Source organism: Sciurus vulgaris (assembly GCF_902686455.1).
Source record: "Sciurus vulgaris genome assembly, chromosome: 2".
In the NCBI taxonomy this organism is placed as follows: Eukaryota; Metazoa; Chordata; class Mammalia; order Rodentia; family Sciuridae; genus Sciurus; species Sciurus vulgaris.
In genome coordinates this window covers 156,142,379-156,157,916 of record NC_136462.1, presented here as the reverse complement: position 1 = coordinate 156,157,916, position 15,538 = coordinate 156,142,379, and the positions used below count along the sequence as shown (strand labels likewise).

The window sequence follows — 15,538 nt, the reverse complement described above, 5'->3', positions numbered from 1 at the left end:
AGAGCAATGAAGTCAACTAACCTTGGACTGAACCTCTGAAACTGTAAACCAAAATAAACTTTTTTTCCTTCTAATTTGTTCTTGTCAGGTATTTTAGTCACTGTGGTAAAAAGCTGACTAACATACCATTTCATCCCACAATTGCACCCTTAGGTATTTATCTCCATGAGTTCAAAACTTATGTCCACACAAAACATCTGCCTAAGAATATGTAGAAATTTCATTCATAAATGCCAAATCTTGGAAGCAACTGTGATATCCTTCAGTAGGTGAATGGAAACATGGGCAATAGTATATTATTCAGTGATTAAAAAGAAATAAACTACAAAGCCTTGAAAATACTTAGAGGAAACTTAAGTGCATATTACCAAGAGAAAGAAACCAATCTGAAAAGGCTAAAAACAAATATATGATACTCTGGAAAAGTCAAACTATGGAGTGAGTGAAAAGATCATGGTAGCCTGGGGTCCAGAGGGAGGGGAGGATGGCTAAGAAGAGCCAAAAGAATTTTTACACAAATGATATGCCTTTACTCCATGTACAAACAGAGAACAACATGTGTCCCTTTTGTTTACAATAAAAATAAATTTAAAAAAAAAAGAATTTTTAGGACAGTGAAACTATTCTGTTTGATACTGTAGTAGTGAAACACATCATTTGTCATTACAAATTTGTCAAAACCCATAGAATGCTCAACACCAAAGGGAACCCTAATGTCAACTATGGCTTTAATTAACAATAATGTAGCAGTATTGGATTCTTCATTATAACAAGGGTGCCACGCCAATGTAAGATGTTAAACAAGGGAAACTGTCATGAAGGATTTGAGGAAGTGTACATGGGAAATCTCTGTAATTTCTGCTGAGTTCTTCAATTGACCTAAAACTTTTCAAAAAATGAAGTCTAATTAATTTAAAAATGAATGCTGGATTAACTCAAAAGAAAGCTGGAAGAAATTGACAGAAGGAAAAAACAAAGTGGATAAAGCAGAAAAGAAATAACCAAATGACAGGCCTTAAACCAATAATTCTGATTCTAATTCTGTTGATAAGCACTTCTAAAACAGGTAAAACAGACCTTTGGAGAGGGGCAGTGGAGTGGAGCTTGTCTGTAGAGTGGGATTGTCTGGAGGGGAAGCTGGAAAGCTTGCTAGTGGTGATGAAAATTTCATCTTCCCTGGAGTGATGATTATAGCAGTGAATATGTTGCTCAAACTTAACAAATTGTCCAGTTGAGATCAGTACTTTTTTCTGCACATCTTATTTCATTTGTTTTTCAAAAAAGAATAGGAAAAATAAAAAGACTGGATCAGTGGGTGGGCCTTGTGCATGCTGCCTGGAGTTGCAGCCCCCATGAGTGAATAGGAGGATGGAAACCACATGCTGGTGGTGGACAATCACAAAGGCAAAGGACAACCAAGTGCAGTGGCAGCAACCCCAGCTTTTACCCCTCAGAACTTCTTGACAGGTGAGAAAAATAAGCAAAGGTTAAGCAGCTTTGTTATATGCATTGTAAATATTAAAAGTTTATTTAACTTATGTTGACATGAGTGGAATAAAATATCTAACCTGACTGATATTCTTGTATTCCTCTAATAATCTTTTATAATGCATATCTTTTTTGCACAGCTTAGCCAAACCTTCTTATGAACCTCATTTCCCCAATAAATATTTTTTATTAATATTATTTTGGTTTGTTTTCTCATTTGTGAAGCTAATGCATCAGTTGATTCCAGCTCAATATGACTCCAAATTTTAAAATAATGAGGCCCAAATGATTCATCTTTTCCTTTACTCAAAAAGAATAAATAACTCATGATGAAGACCATTCAACATGTAATTAAAGTTAATGAACAGCATTTAATTTCAGCCACAAACCCATTAACCATCCAATCCAGTCCTTGCAAGCATCCAAGAAATAGAACCAGCATCTGGTCTCCTTTGTGCGATGGAAAAAAAAAATCTCTTAATGAAAAGGTCATGACTTTTTGCTGATACTGGTTCCACTTCAAACTTGGCACCCACAGTCTCTGCCAGAAGCTTTTCCAAGGTTGTTTTTGCTTATAAAGCTTAATAACAAAAAAAGGTTGTCTCCATAGTGAAGCATGTTTCCCTAAAGGTACCAGGCCTAGAGCCAAAGAGCAGGGCTTGACTATGGCTGTCTCTATGAAGAGAATATGGAAGAAGCATGAAAGAAGAATCCAACACGGCACATTTAAAAAGTTAATACTCAGAATGGAGGAAAGAAAATGGCAATGGAGCAGACAGGGGCGACCCTTCATGATATATTTGATAATTTCGATAGAATGCAACAAAATTAAAGGGTTCCATGATTTCTGTTTTGCTTTGGGAGGAGGTGCAGGGGAATTGGACATGGAATCTCCACAATCATTAATGCTGAGTAGTGAACTTGAACAAGGAAAAACAGATAGTTCAAGTCTAACTCCGGCCCACAATAGATTCACCCACTTCTTATGACCTCTGAAATAATAATATCCAACCCAATCATGTTCTACTCTTCCAGAAAAAATTCAGGTAACACCTTGTAAACCTTTATTTTATTCACAACGTTGCTAAATCAACTTTATTGAGGAATAATTTACATACAATTAGATGTTCCCATTTTACATTTATGTTTAATAAGTTTTGCAATTGCAAACACCTGTGTAACAAACCCCCAGTCACCCTCCATCCTGTAAAGTTTCTTCAAGGTCCTTTGCAGGCAAGTCTAACTCCTTCCACACATATACCTTCTATTAGCATAGGCTTGTTTTACCTTTTATAGAATTTCATAGAAATTGATTTATATAGTATCTGGTTTATTCTGTCCCTTTGTGTCTATCTTAACATTGCTTATGATATATAAAATATTTTCTGATTAGTGTCTACTTACCTGTTGATGGATATCTGGGCCATTTTCAGGCAGTCTATATAAATAAATTTACTGTGAATATTTGAGGTCAAGACTACAAACATGGTTTCATGCATGTTAAATAACTATCTAAGAGCTGAATCATTGGGTTCAGGAGGCTGAGTGTGTAACTCAGTGGTAGAGTGAATGCTTAGCATGAGTGAGACCTTGGTTCAATTCTCCCCAGAACCAAAAAAAAAAAAAAAAAGAAAGAAAGAAAAAGAAAAAGAATTGTTGTGTTGCATGGTAGGATGCATTTAATTGTTTAAGTAACTAATCACCTGTTTTTAAAGAGATTGCGTCATTTCCTATCAGCATGTATAGAAATTCCAGTTGAGAAGCAGCCTTTGATAGTCAGACATGACCACAGGGCAATTTGCACATACCCACCCTTCTCCTCCACTACACACAAGCATTCTCTAAGGCAGAGTGGGGATGACTACACTGGGGTCACTGGGGTGCATTTGGTGGGATCTGCTCTGAAATCAGTCAGATCAGGCAAGGCCCTCAAGGTTCACAATATTTCTGGGGATGGCAGAGAGTTTTTGAGAGTTCGACCCCTGTTATGTGTATGTGTGTGTTTAGGGGTGGAGGACATAAGTATTTGAACATAAGACGTTGTTACCAAGTTGTACATATATGAATATACCACAGTGAATTTCACCTTTATGTATATTTATAAAACACTAATTTAAAAAAATTATAAATAAATAGAAGGAAGACCAGTAGAGCAGAGGAAGGGGAACAGGAGGGGGGAGGAAGGAAGGAAAAGAAAAAGTACTGGAAACTGAAGTGGAACAAATTATACTCCATGCTTGTATGATTATGTCAAAATGAACTCTAATATTATGTATAACTATGATTCATTAATAAAAATATTGAAAAGGACATTGTTAAAAATACACATAGCGCTTAACACTCCACTTTTCCTGTTTTGAACAGACTGAGAGACCAGCTTGTCCCCTAGCTCAGTTGACATTTTTTTAAATTGCCATTGTCAAAGTATCCCTTTGACATTTTGCTGTGCTCATGTCAAATTCCACCTGCCAGTGTCTGCATTTGCACCTGAAGACTTCCCCCATCCCAAGTGCGGAAGGTCACTCTGACCAATGCTGGTCATCTGAAAGTGCTAGGACTTATCCACCAGCACCAGCAGAGAGCAGCCCTCTCCCTGTAATGGATGGGAGCTGGGGTACTGATGTGAGCTGGTCCTCAGATGGAATGCCTCTGATGTATTGGCACCATTTACCAGTATTTTTGCAGTTACATCCCTATCACTATTCCCTGTACTACCAAATCAGGTACATGCACCTGAATCCTTTTCTAAAGGTCAGCTTTCTGAGCACTGCAGTGCAGTGGAGGGCTGGAGACCAGATGGCCATGATGGCCCCTATTCAGGTGAGCAACAGTGAAGGCTGTAGTGTGAACAGTACCCTGTACCCTAAGCCTGAGACAGAGAACAGGTGAGCAGCCTATTTGATGAGTATTAGGGTGGCAGGTGAGGGAAAGGAGGTCATGGACCACATTGGGGTTTCAAATAGGAATCCCCCTGGCTGGGTGCTGTGTTGGTTCATTCTGCCTGCTACAATAGTTCAATTTCCCAGAGCAATTATGCACTTTGCATGAATTTATTGAACAGCACTGTGTGCCAGTCCCTGGTCTAGATGCCTAGGACAAGTCAGAGACCAAATGACAGAAACATTCCCTGGTGGAGCTCACATTTTAGTGGATAAATATAGATAATAAATAATAAATCTTTATAAATGGAATATACAACTAAACTATCTCAAATGCCTCTGTAATTTTAAGGACTTTGAATAAGTTAACTTCTCCCATTGAAAGGTAGACTTTTGAAAAAAAAAGTGATATCAGGCATAGTTATTGACAACATAAATGTAAATTGACATCAGAAGGATGAAAATATTTTTTAAAGTCTGACAAACTTGATGTACCTTAAATGCAGTAGGATGAATCTCGACTATTAGTTTCAAAGTCAGGCAAGATACAATTTGAAGTGAAAAGATTCAAACAGTTGTATTTCTAACTGGTAAAGGAAATAATCTGTCAAATACATATCAGTTGCGTAAACCACACAGATTTAAAAAGAAGTCAAAACCAATAGAAACACTAGGAACTCACAAAGCCCAATAACGGAGAGAGATGTTAGCAAGTCCAGGAGGCCTGAACCACACGGGGCAGGCCTGGGATGGACCTGGTACAAGCCCTGTAGAGACTGCACCCAAGACCCAAGAGTGGGATGGGAGATGGTAGTTTCTATAATGATGTAAAACATTTTGTTTGAGACATAATCTTTTGGGGAAAAGGAAGAGCCTAGAAAAAAAAGGTAAAATTTACTTGTTTAGGCTGAGTTTATTTTCTCTACTATCTCCTCTTTTCTCTGCCATTTCACAGCTGGGTGTGATAGCAAACACCTCTCATCCCAGCAACTTGGGAGGTTGAGGCAGGAGGATCACAAGTTTCTGAGGCCAATCTCAGCAACTTAGCAAGGCACTAAGCAACTTAATGAGACTCTATCTCAAAATAAAAAAATAAAAAGGACTGGGAATGTGTGGTTCAGTGCTAAAGCACCCCTGGGTTCAATCCCTGATACAAAAAAAATAATAATAATAATAATAATAATTTAAATTTTTTTTTCATTATTTTCATAGAATATTTATACATGAAGGAGCTCAACAGGACAGAAGACATAGGCTTAGCTTGAGGCTTTTTGATGCACAGGACAGAGAAAGGCCTGAATTAGGAGATAAGCAATGGTTTGCAGGAAAACTGTACAGGAGCACCAGGCAGAGTATTAGCCTTTAGCCAGGGTCCACAGAAAGAACTCATCTCTTCTCCAATTGTGGTCAGGATGCTACATGTGGCCATGAGGAAAGATGTTCCTTAATTAGTTCAAGCTAAAAGCTGAGTTGTGATCTGAGGACTTTCACCACAGCTGGATCATCCCCGCTCCCCTGTTTGTATGACTCTCTCTTTTTCTCTGTCTTCCTTCCGCCATCTGTCCCTCCTTCTCTCCCTCTCTGCCTCACTTCTTTTCTTTTTCTTCCATTCACTCTTTCTCTTCTCCTACTCCATTTTTTCCTTCTTTTCTCCCTCTTTCCTTCTCTTCTCTTTCTCTCCCATGTATTCTCTTCCCTCCCTCCCTGACTTCCTTCCTTCCTTTTTCCTTCCTTCTATTTCTTCCTGCAACTCAATTGAATGCTATGGACCAATTCCTACCACAAGAGAAATATCAACATCAAAGTCAATTATTATAAACCTCAACAAAATAAGACAAAAACTCAGATAAAATTCATCGAGGGCCCCCAACTTGTGGTGAATTGCAGATATGAACACCCTGGAGACTCAGAAAGGGCCAGCACTGTGCTGAGCAGCCCTTAGAGGTCCTCTGTCCATTCAAATTTCCCAGGAATGATTGCTGGCCTTGAGCATTATCAGAATTTCTCTCTTTTTGCCTCTTTCTTCTCATTTTTACTGGTGACCTGCCCACCTTTTCCTCTGAAAAGGATCAGCCTGAGAACATAAGGAGACTGTGAAGGACAAACTCATTGTTTGCTTCTTAAGCACCTGTAAATCAAAATAAAATTCAGGGAAAGGCTGAACAGAGACTTTTTTGTACCAAGTTTGTTTTCTCTGCTAACTCTTTCTCTTTTTGCTGAATGAATTTAAAAATTGACTGAACACTGGATATGATCATTGGATTCATGTCAAATGCCATGGAATGCACAAAATATCTGTTGCATAATTCAATCTACCTGTCATCTGATGTCAATGCAGGAGTGCTTTACATTATGCAGTGGACATAACTGTATAAGTTGTTTTTTTTTGCAAATGAATCAAGTTTGAAAGATGTATCTAGCATTTGAGTAATTTTGCTTAGAAGATACATACCACAGTCACCAAGAGAAGTCACCAAGAAAAGATGACATTTTTGCTCATGGGCTTTTCCTAAACCAAGAAACAATGACTTCAGGTTTTTCATATGTAACAGATGTTGTAATTGTATGCCTTTCCAGGCCTGTGTTTGTGTGTATCTTGTGTGTTGTGTATGCGCACGCATGTGCATGCTGGGGGAGCAGCCATAGTTGATAAAGAAAGGTATAATTTTCCAATGTATTTTGTTTGCCACTACACTGCTCAAAGGATCAGCTTTATTTAACCCTAAATAATGAATGTTTATTGCAAGTGTCCTGTGCCATTAGCATAACAAAGCAGACTACTTTATCCTACTTAAGCCCTGCTCTTTACCAAGTGCACAATCTGAAAGGCAGGCAGGCTCAGAATCAATCGACCACCATCTGCTGTCCCCAACTTGGAATCACAGTGAGATTTATGCAGCCAAACAACCAAAGATCTGGTCTGCCTGCCTGTCCAATTAGTTAAATAAACTGAAAAGGCTTTGCTGACAAAGAAGTGATAAATGCTCCTATGATAATTATAGAATGGTGTTTTCACTTCACACCAATTGGATGTATTTAATCCTGTACCCAGGCATCACTCATGCAATTAATAAGATGCAGGGAATTAAGAATGATGAAGGGGACCAGGATGTGTGGACACCAGATCAGAATGCTAAATCTGGAAGCAGTCAGTCCTGGTCTCAGCTGCCATGAACACTGGTCACACAGCACTGCTGCCCACTCTGCATCCATTGTGAGGGCTGTCCATTGTGAAGTAAGGCCAGCATTCACTGATGTTATCATGAGAAAGTAGAGTCTTGTGCTTTGTGTCACCTCCTCATAGGTGAATGTGTGTAAACTGTTTGAAATGGGAAACAGATAAATGGATTGAGAAAGCAAGTTCTCCAAATATTTTGATTTGTCATGAAATTAAATAAAACCAAGTTCATAACAAATGTATTTCAGAGTTTATTAGGATAGGTACATAACAAAAAGCCCCAAATTTGACAAAGCTGCTACTTCTTAAAGGTTACCCTGAATGGCACTCAGGATGCTTTTTTGTTGGAACTTCACGGAGAAGTTCACTTGTCTGAGCTCCCCTTCCCACAGCCTAGGAAACATTTATCCACAGGATGAAAATCTGCCCTGCACAGAAAACCCATAATTCCAGAATAACTCAAATTTCAAATACACAGATTTAAAAATATTTACATTCCATTTAGGGTTCAGGAAATGATTACTAACATTTACAAACACATGTGACATCACAGAACAGGATCTTGACCATGATGTAAATTAATTCAAGCTTAAGTCAAATCTGTAAAAGAACTTCAGCCCCAGGAAACAGCAAGCAAAATCTGCTAGAGGAAACCTCTTGTCACTTAACAGATAAGAATAACAGTTTGAGATAGGAATTCTAGAGTTTCTACCTTAAATAGATGGACATTATCCCCAAGAATAGATCAAAACACAATTCACTTTTCACAATGAGCTTGGTAAGAATTTGCCCCAGGAATCTGAGGTGAAATTGGATATTTAATTATTGGATATGCAAAGAATTTCAATTATTGTCCTTTTTTGTTTTGTTTTGTTTTTGTTGACAAGCTCCACAAAGTACACTTATTTACACCATGGTTTTTGGAACCAGATGTTTTCAGGGATCATATCTGGGATTCCCATGCTAAAGCTATTGTTCAAGATGATGGAAATATGTAGGGGGCATTAAACCATTTAGCAGGTGCTAGAAAGAAATCTTTTCCTGTTTTCCTGATTTAGACAATGGAGAAGCTAAAAAGAAAAATAATAGGAAAAGGCTTTCCTATATTCCCTTTGAAAAAAAAAAAACTCTGTTATTTTTGAATTTAGTGACTTTGTTGGGGGGTGGGGTGTCAAATCTCATCTCTCTGTTCTCAGAAATTTTTGTGGGAGAAAAGGATTAGAACAAAAGTATCTACTGATTATATCCATTCATTGAAAAGCTATTTGGTGAGGGTTTACTATCAGAAAATAAAATGAGGGTTTTCTCTTTAAGAGAAAAAAAAATCATTTTCGATGCAGTCCACCATAATAATGTACATAAGCACAAGATAACTGTTTAACCATTTACCACATAGCTGATCCAGGCAAGAAGATGCCAGGGTGGGTCTTCTAGGAGGTTTGCTAATCAGTCACTGGATGAAAGGTCTCTCAAGGCCGACAGTGAGCATGACCTGCTTCCCTTCTGGCTCAGTTAGAGCCCAATACAATGTCACTTTTCTGAGTGGCATGAGGATGTGGAGCACAACAATGTGATGTGAAGATGATGGTGATGATGATAATGATTAGATGTGTGGGCAGCCAAAGGTGGAAGTCAGACACAGCTGCTCTTGCCTCCAAGGCAATCTCTGTTCCTGTAAAACCAGAGCTAGATTCCCACAACAAAGATGGTTCACTGAGCCCCTCCTAAGGCATTTTTGGATAATTGTCTTATCCTCGGTTTTCTAATCTACTCAGTTCCCTTTGGGGGACTGTCCTCCTGCATCACATTTGTCCAGTAGTACACAAGAAAAAAAGAGCAATGGTGGTCACCTGAAATTCGAGAATGTTGGCCATAGGGAGCTGCATGTTGAAGAGGATCTTCTCCCCTTTAAATAATCTGCTTTAGAAGGTGAAGGGTGGGAGGAGGAGAGCTGGTCCTGGATATTGTTTTTGCATGAATATCTCAGAATTACTGAATTCATGAAAATTTGAATAAAATACAAACGAAAATGCCCTTTGGGAATGGGGTGTAGCTCAGTGGTAGAGCACTTGCCTAGCATCATGTATGAGGCTCTGGGTTAGACCCAGCACCACAAAAAAAACAAAAAAGAAGAAAGAAAGAAAAGCAAAAAAGCCATTGTCTTGAAGCCCCTTAACACTTAGAACTTTCTTTTCCCAGTAGGCTTGACTTATTTTGCCATTGTCCCATTGGTCTATCTGGCTGGGCATGACTGAGTGACCTGGGCCCTCTGGATAAGTGACAGTAGTTTGTTAATGGCTACCACTTAGGTGGTCAGCATTTGTTTATTCACTGCTAAGGGTCTCTAACTCCCCCAAGCAAGGATTTGTATACCTTGCCGGGTGGGGCAGTGCATGACTGTAATCTCAGCAGCTCAGGAGGCTGAGGCAAGAAGATCTCAAGTTCAAAGCCAGACTCAACAACTTGGTAAGGTCCTAAATAACTTAACAAGAATCTTTCTCAAAATAAACTCTAAAAAAGGCTGGAGATGTGGCTCAGTGGTAAAGCACCCCTGTGTTTGATTCCCTGTACCAAAAAGAATTTGTATACCTCGAATGAGAGGACAGAGAAATAAATGGAGAAATAAGGCATTTGTTTGAGGCCACTGGTTGTCATCAGATTCACTGTCTGAGGTCACCTGGTCCAGAATGTTGGCTACTCCTGGTAGTGGGCATGAGAGCAGATAAAGAGCTCTGCTTCCCACAAAAAAGAGCTGAGGCTGTCAGAGGGGGCTTTGAGTAATTGTGTTCCTTATGAAGCCATCTCTCCTTTGTGGGCCCCACAGGAGTGATCCATGATGTCTCTGGTGTTGGAGATGGGTCTGTATGCTGCCCCCTACAGAAGAATTTAAACACAGACATCAGAAAATAGGGCTGTGCTGTGTGAAAAGTCAGAATGCCATGGAAATGAGAAGATCCCCAGGTGACCTTGGAGAAGTCAAGGCTCACAGGGTCTGTACACAAATGGTGAAGGAACTATGGAAGGCTAGAAGAGGAAGGTCTCCCTCACCCTAAATGATAAGGGCAAGAATTTTAAAAGTACTAGACCTAAAGGTGTTGCATTTGCATTTATTTCATGTAAGTGCCATGTCTTAAATAATCTAATGACTGATGCTGGTTTCCATGAAATAGACTGTGATTTCAACAGACTGCCAAGAGTCCTTGCCATGGACACAACCTTGATCTCCTTTAAGTATTAAACACCAGAATTTCAACTGGAAACCGGAGATCACTAAGACAACTATAAAAAGCAGAAGTTTCAAAAACCCTATGGAGCCCTTAAATGCCTCTGTCTTTCACCATCTTGGGTGTTCCACTTTCTTAAAAAAAAAAAAAGACTCTGAACTGTAATGCCTACATTTCAAAATTAACTAAAGAATATTTATGTAACTCTGAAGGCCATACACCTGTCAGCTATTCACCTCCCGTCCGCAGGGTGTCAACCTCAGGATGGATGCTCATCTAAGGTGAATCCAGAAAAAAACAGGCATCCTGTTCTGGGAGGAAAAGACTTTGGAATCCTTGGAAGGAGACATGTTCCCTCTGGTCTGTTCTCTTGCCCAAGGTAGAAAAAAGCTTCCAGGAGACCTGGGTTTCCCAGCAACACTCAGGCAACTTCCCAGCTTCCAGTGACCCTGACAGAGCTATGCAAAGAGCACCATCACCTACAAGATGGAGAGGAGAAATCTTTGCTAAAGTACATTTTGAAATGAGGCTAAAATAAAAATGGTTTTAAACAGTTGTTGCTGTTGCAAAACCTTTTAGTTATTATCTCTTTCCCTCCCCACGCCCTTTTTTAAAGAAAAGAGAAAGGGCAGGGACAAAAGCTCCTTAAGCATCCTGTGACTAATCCCTAATTTGGTTATGTGCCACACCCACAAATTAGGGTTCAAGTTCTCCCAATGAGCTATTGACTACGAACTACAAACTGAGCCAAAATGCTTTCACACAACAGCTTTCCAAATACAGCCAATCATCTCACTCCTACTTCCTTCAGATACAGTCAGAATTCTGAGGGCTCTTCCACCTACAATCAAAGCATCAGAACACAGGCTTTTTGTTTCTTTGTCTTAATAGATGAACTGAGTCAAGTATTTGTGAATTGGATCCCTGGTTTCTTCCTAACCAATTAAGTTATGCTTTCACCAATGCTTTAAGCAACTTCTCTCATATTTTTCCAACCGTACTTACAGCTAAACTCAAGACTGTTAGAAACTTAACAACTAGGGGATGCAATGTCTAAAATTCCTACTTCCTTGCTTAGTAAAGCAGTGAGTTGTACTTCCTGCCATTCTGGAGGATTTCAACAATACCAACATCAGTGGGACTTGTGGTGGGGAAGTGTATGAATGCAAATGTAGAAACGGGTTTCCAACCCTGAATATGTTGCCTTTGGCAAAAAAAAAAAAAAAAAAAAAGAAAAAGAAAAAGAAAAAAAAAAAAGTGTCTCATATAATTAAATAATTAACAGTTTCTATCATACGAAGAGGGACAAATCATTTCAGTCTTAATTAGCATCAATCCACCTTTTTCTTTCGAATGAATGAGGAGATCAGAAAAGCCTGTCCAAGGGAGCTCCATTAGCACCTGATCTCTCCAACCTGGATCCACAACCAGGGGGACAGAAAGAAAATCAGCCATGATTGAATTTAAAAAGGGATTGCGAGTGAGAACCATTAATAGAGACAACATTGCCACAATGGCAGGCCAACACACAGCAGCCGCGTCAGGAATATCACAGAAAATACCTGCACGCTCCAGGTTGCCAGGCTTTTAAGTTGTATGACTGTTTGCTAAGATTCCAGTCCTGTCTTTCCAAAGATCTCCCCTTCAGAAGAGAAGTTTAAAACTCCAAGGATGATGGCAGCTGACTGTATCTCTGGGGCCATCTCACCATCAGCAGTCTGTCCCAGGTGTTGGACTATGGAAGACAAAAGATGACCACGTTGGAAGTTACAGTGCCCCTGTCACATGCACATCTGGACCCTTGGACAGTTCCCCACCTTGTACCCATGCCAAAGATAGTACCATGCCACAGGAGCTGCTGGAGTTGAGCTTAACATATGCACATTCAGGTATATGCTCCCCCTCTGCCTCTCTACATTATGAACAGTGTCTCCCACCTCCCTGAGTGACCTCAGGTCCTCCATTTACCTGTACTGATTCTCCGTGGCCCGGCTCTCTGCTCGCTCTGGTACCCAGGAGTAACTATCAGTCGCGCTCTGGGGCTTCTTCTCCTTCATCTCCTCCCTCTTGGCTCTCCGCTTGCGGTAGACCAGAAGACCCAGAGCCAGAGCCAGCAGGAGTGAGATGGCTACCACTGTGCCCAGGATATAGAACAGAAGCAGCTTTTGACCGTCGGTGCCGTCATCGCTCTGGGTGGCCACAGAATTCTCACCTGTAGCCTTGCCATGGCCAGCGGCTGCTGTAAGGAGGTGGGTGTCTGGCTCTGCCCACAAGCCAGGGGCCCCACTAGGGGCTGACATCTCCAGAAGGGCTGAGGCAGTGGGGGCATTGGATGAGAGGGAAGGTCTCCTTGTGGTAGATGCACCCTTGGAGGTATTCTCAGAGTCCTTGAGGAAGCTGGATGTTGTGGTAGGAGGCACAGTGCTCCCCTCTCTCTCTCCCTTTTCTTCCTCTTGGGGAAGCCCAGATGGTGTTCCTGAGGACACCGGGCTCACGATGCAAGAGACCCCATTGGGGGCCAGCTCCCAGCCCCTCAGGCAGCCACAGTTGAAGGACCCCTGAGTGTTGAAGCACAAGCTGTCACAAGGGCTGCCCCTGGGGTCAGAACACTCATCCACATCCTCACATTGGGTGCTGTCCTCCCCAGACAAGACATAGCCCTCCTCACAGGAGCAGTGGAAGGAGCCATCGGTGTTGATACAGCGCTGGGCACAGGGTGAGTGGCCGAGGGCACACTCATCCACATCCCAGCAGGTCTCCTCTTCGGGGCCACCAGGTTTGTAGCCCACCCAGCATTTACAGTGGAATCCCCCAGGGGTATTGATACACTCCTGAGCACAGGGGGAGTCCTGGCACTCATCCACATCCACACAGTGCACCTGACTGGAGTCTAGGCGGAAGCCCTGAGGGCAGCGGCATGTATAATCTTTCTCATAGGGTCCAGGGACACATGTGGCCTCCCCTTTGCACGGGCTGGAGCTGCAAGGATTCCGAGAGGCGCAGGTCACTAAGTCGTCCTGCAGCCGGAACCCTGGCCGGCAGCCGCAGCGGAAGGAGCCATCCCCCCCTTCGAAACAGTCTTGCTGGCAGCCCCCGTTGTTGAAGTTACATCCATACTTGGGGCTGACACAAAGGGGACCTGAATTGCCCCAGTCAAACACATTGGGATCCTTCTCCTTGCACAGGAAATAAAGACTTGTACTTTCAGCCCCATCCCCACAGACTACATTGGCCACAGAGGCAAAAGGCACAATCTCCAGGAAGGAGGTGGTGGCCTGGAAGGGGGTGCTGTAGGTCACCTGGCCTGGGCCCCCCAGAGCCAGTGGCTGACACATGCCTTTGAAGCTGAACTTGCATACAAAGCCCTCAATACTGCTTCCTGGAGAACCAGGGGTCCCACAGGGGCTGTCAGACCACTTGGGGAGGCGGCTGGGGAGAGGTGTAAGGGACAGGTCCAGCAGCAGGGACACACAGCGCTTGGAGATGCAAGAGTTCCTCACCTCCTTGTGCCAATTTGCATATAGGGAGTCCTCCCCTCCGCCCACCCAGCTGAAGCCCTTCAGCGGCAGGTTGGGGTCCAAGCACTTGCCCTTCTCCCGCTGGAGCCCAATCCAGAACTTGCCCATCTTCGCTTCAAGGGGCTTCTCTGGCTTCAGGAGCTGGGCCAGGGCTCGCTGTACATGCCGGGCCTCCTCCTCGCTCTTCACCGTGGCTAGGTTGCCTCCGCTCAGACTGCAGTTGTGCTGAGCCTCCGCGGCACTCAACTTGCCCCAGTGGGCTGTGTAGCAAGCAGTCCCCGCGCACACCACGGCCTCTGGGTCAGCTCCAGTCCCTGCCCAGAACTGGCCTAGGAGGAGCAGCAGGAGCAGGTCCCTAGAGGTGGCCATTCTGGCCTCTGTGTCCTCTTGGGCGGGAGGCTAGAAGCCCCACAGAGACAGTAGTCACTGGAGCTTAGACTCCGGCTCCCAGCTGTGCTCTGAGGGGAGCTGAGGGCTGAGCTGTTGCAACAGCTCCAACCCAGAGAAGGACACAAAGACCGCAGGCTCTTCACGTCCCCCTGACCCAAGGCGCATCCTGTGCTCTTGTACTTCTTATTTCTCACCGGATACTGGGGCTTCCTGCAGTGAATAGATTTCTGACTCCTGTTGCCTTCATCATGGTTTTGTTGTTCATAAAAGGGGCCAGACGGCTGTGCTGGGTCCCTGGCTCAGAGCTGTGGAAAAGCAGCGACAGCGACGTGGGGGGATGACTGTAGGGCTCAGAGATACTGGCTGCTTTATTTTGGCTCAGTTTTCTTTCCCATCCACATGAGGAACCTAAATGGCATGCTACTGAGCGAGCAAGACTTTGGGGGCTAAGAACTTGAAAAGGATCACTCAGTAACCCATAATAAAATTCCACTTTGGTTTGCAAACAACCAGAAAGGGAAAAAAAAAAATCTGAGACTTGAAACACAAGGCCGTGGATAGTTATAATTTCCAGCCTTTTTTAGAAGCAAACTGGATTTTTCTTCTTCCTATCTCATGTATGCCCCCCCGTACCCCCCCCCTTGGTTTTGGGAGTTTTTTTTTTTTTTTTTCTTTTATTCTCTCCATCATGAACCTTAAATAGATAGGCAGTTTTTAAATTGGATCTGGGCCATGGGAAAGTCTGGGTTTCTAACACAATGCCAAGCTCCTTGAGAATACTAAACCAAATTGGGTGAAATTTGGCAGTTTTTAGGGGTTTGTCGTGCGAATGTTTCATTTTGAGGTGGCAGGGTCATAAAA

The 15,538-nt window shown here is 42.4% G+C and overlaps 1 protein-coding gene across 1 annotated transcript; it reads right to left on the bottom strand.

Moving 5' to 3' along the window:
• Positions 1-7,783: 7,783 nt before the first annotated feature.
• Positions 7,784-14,830, bottom strand: CD93 (CD93 molecule). The gene is made up of 2 exons (XM_079123604.1): positions 12,738-14,830; positions 7,784-12,504 (listed from the first exon to the last, which is right to left on the bottom strand). Exons 1-2 carry the CDS (start codon positions 14,654-14,656, stop codon positions 12,480-12,482), a joined length of 1,944 nt encoding a protein of 647 aa, XP_078979730.1. The 5' UTR covers positions 14,657-14,830; the 3' UTR covers positions 7,784-12,479.
• Between the last annotated feature and the right edge of the window lie 708 nt (positions 14,831-15,538).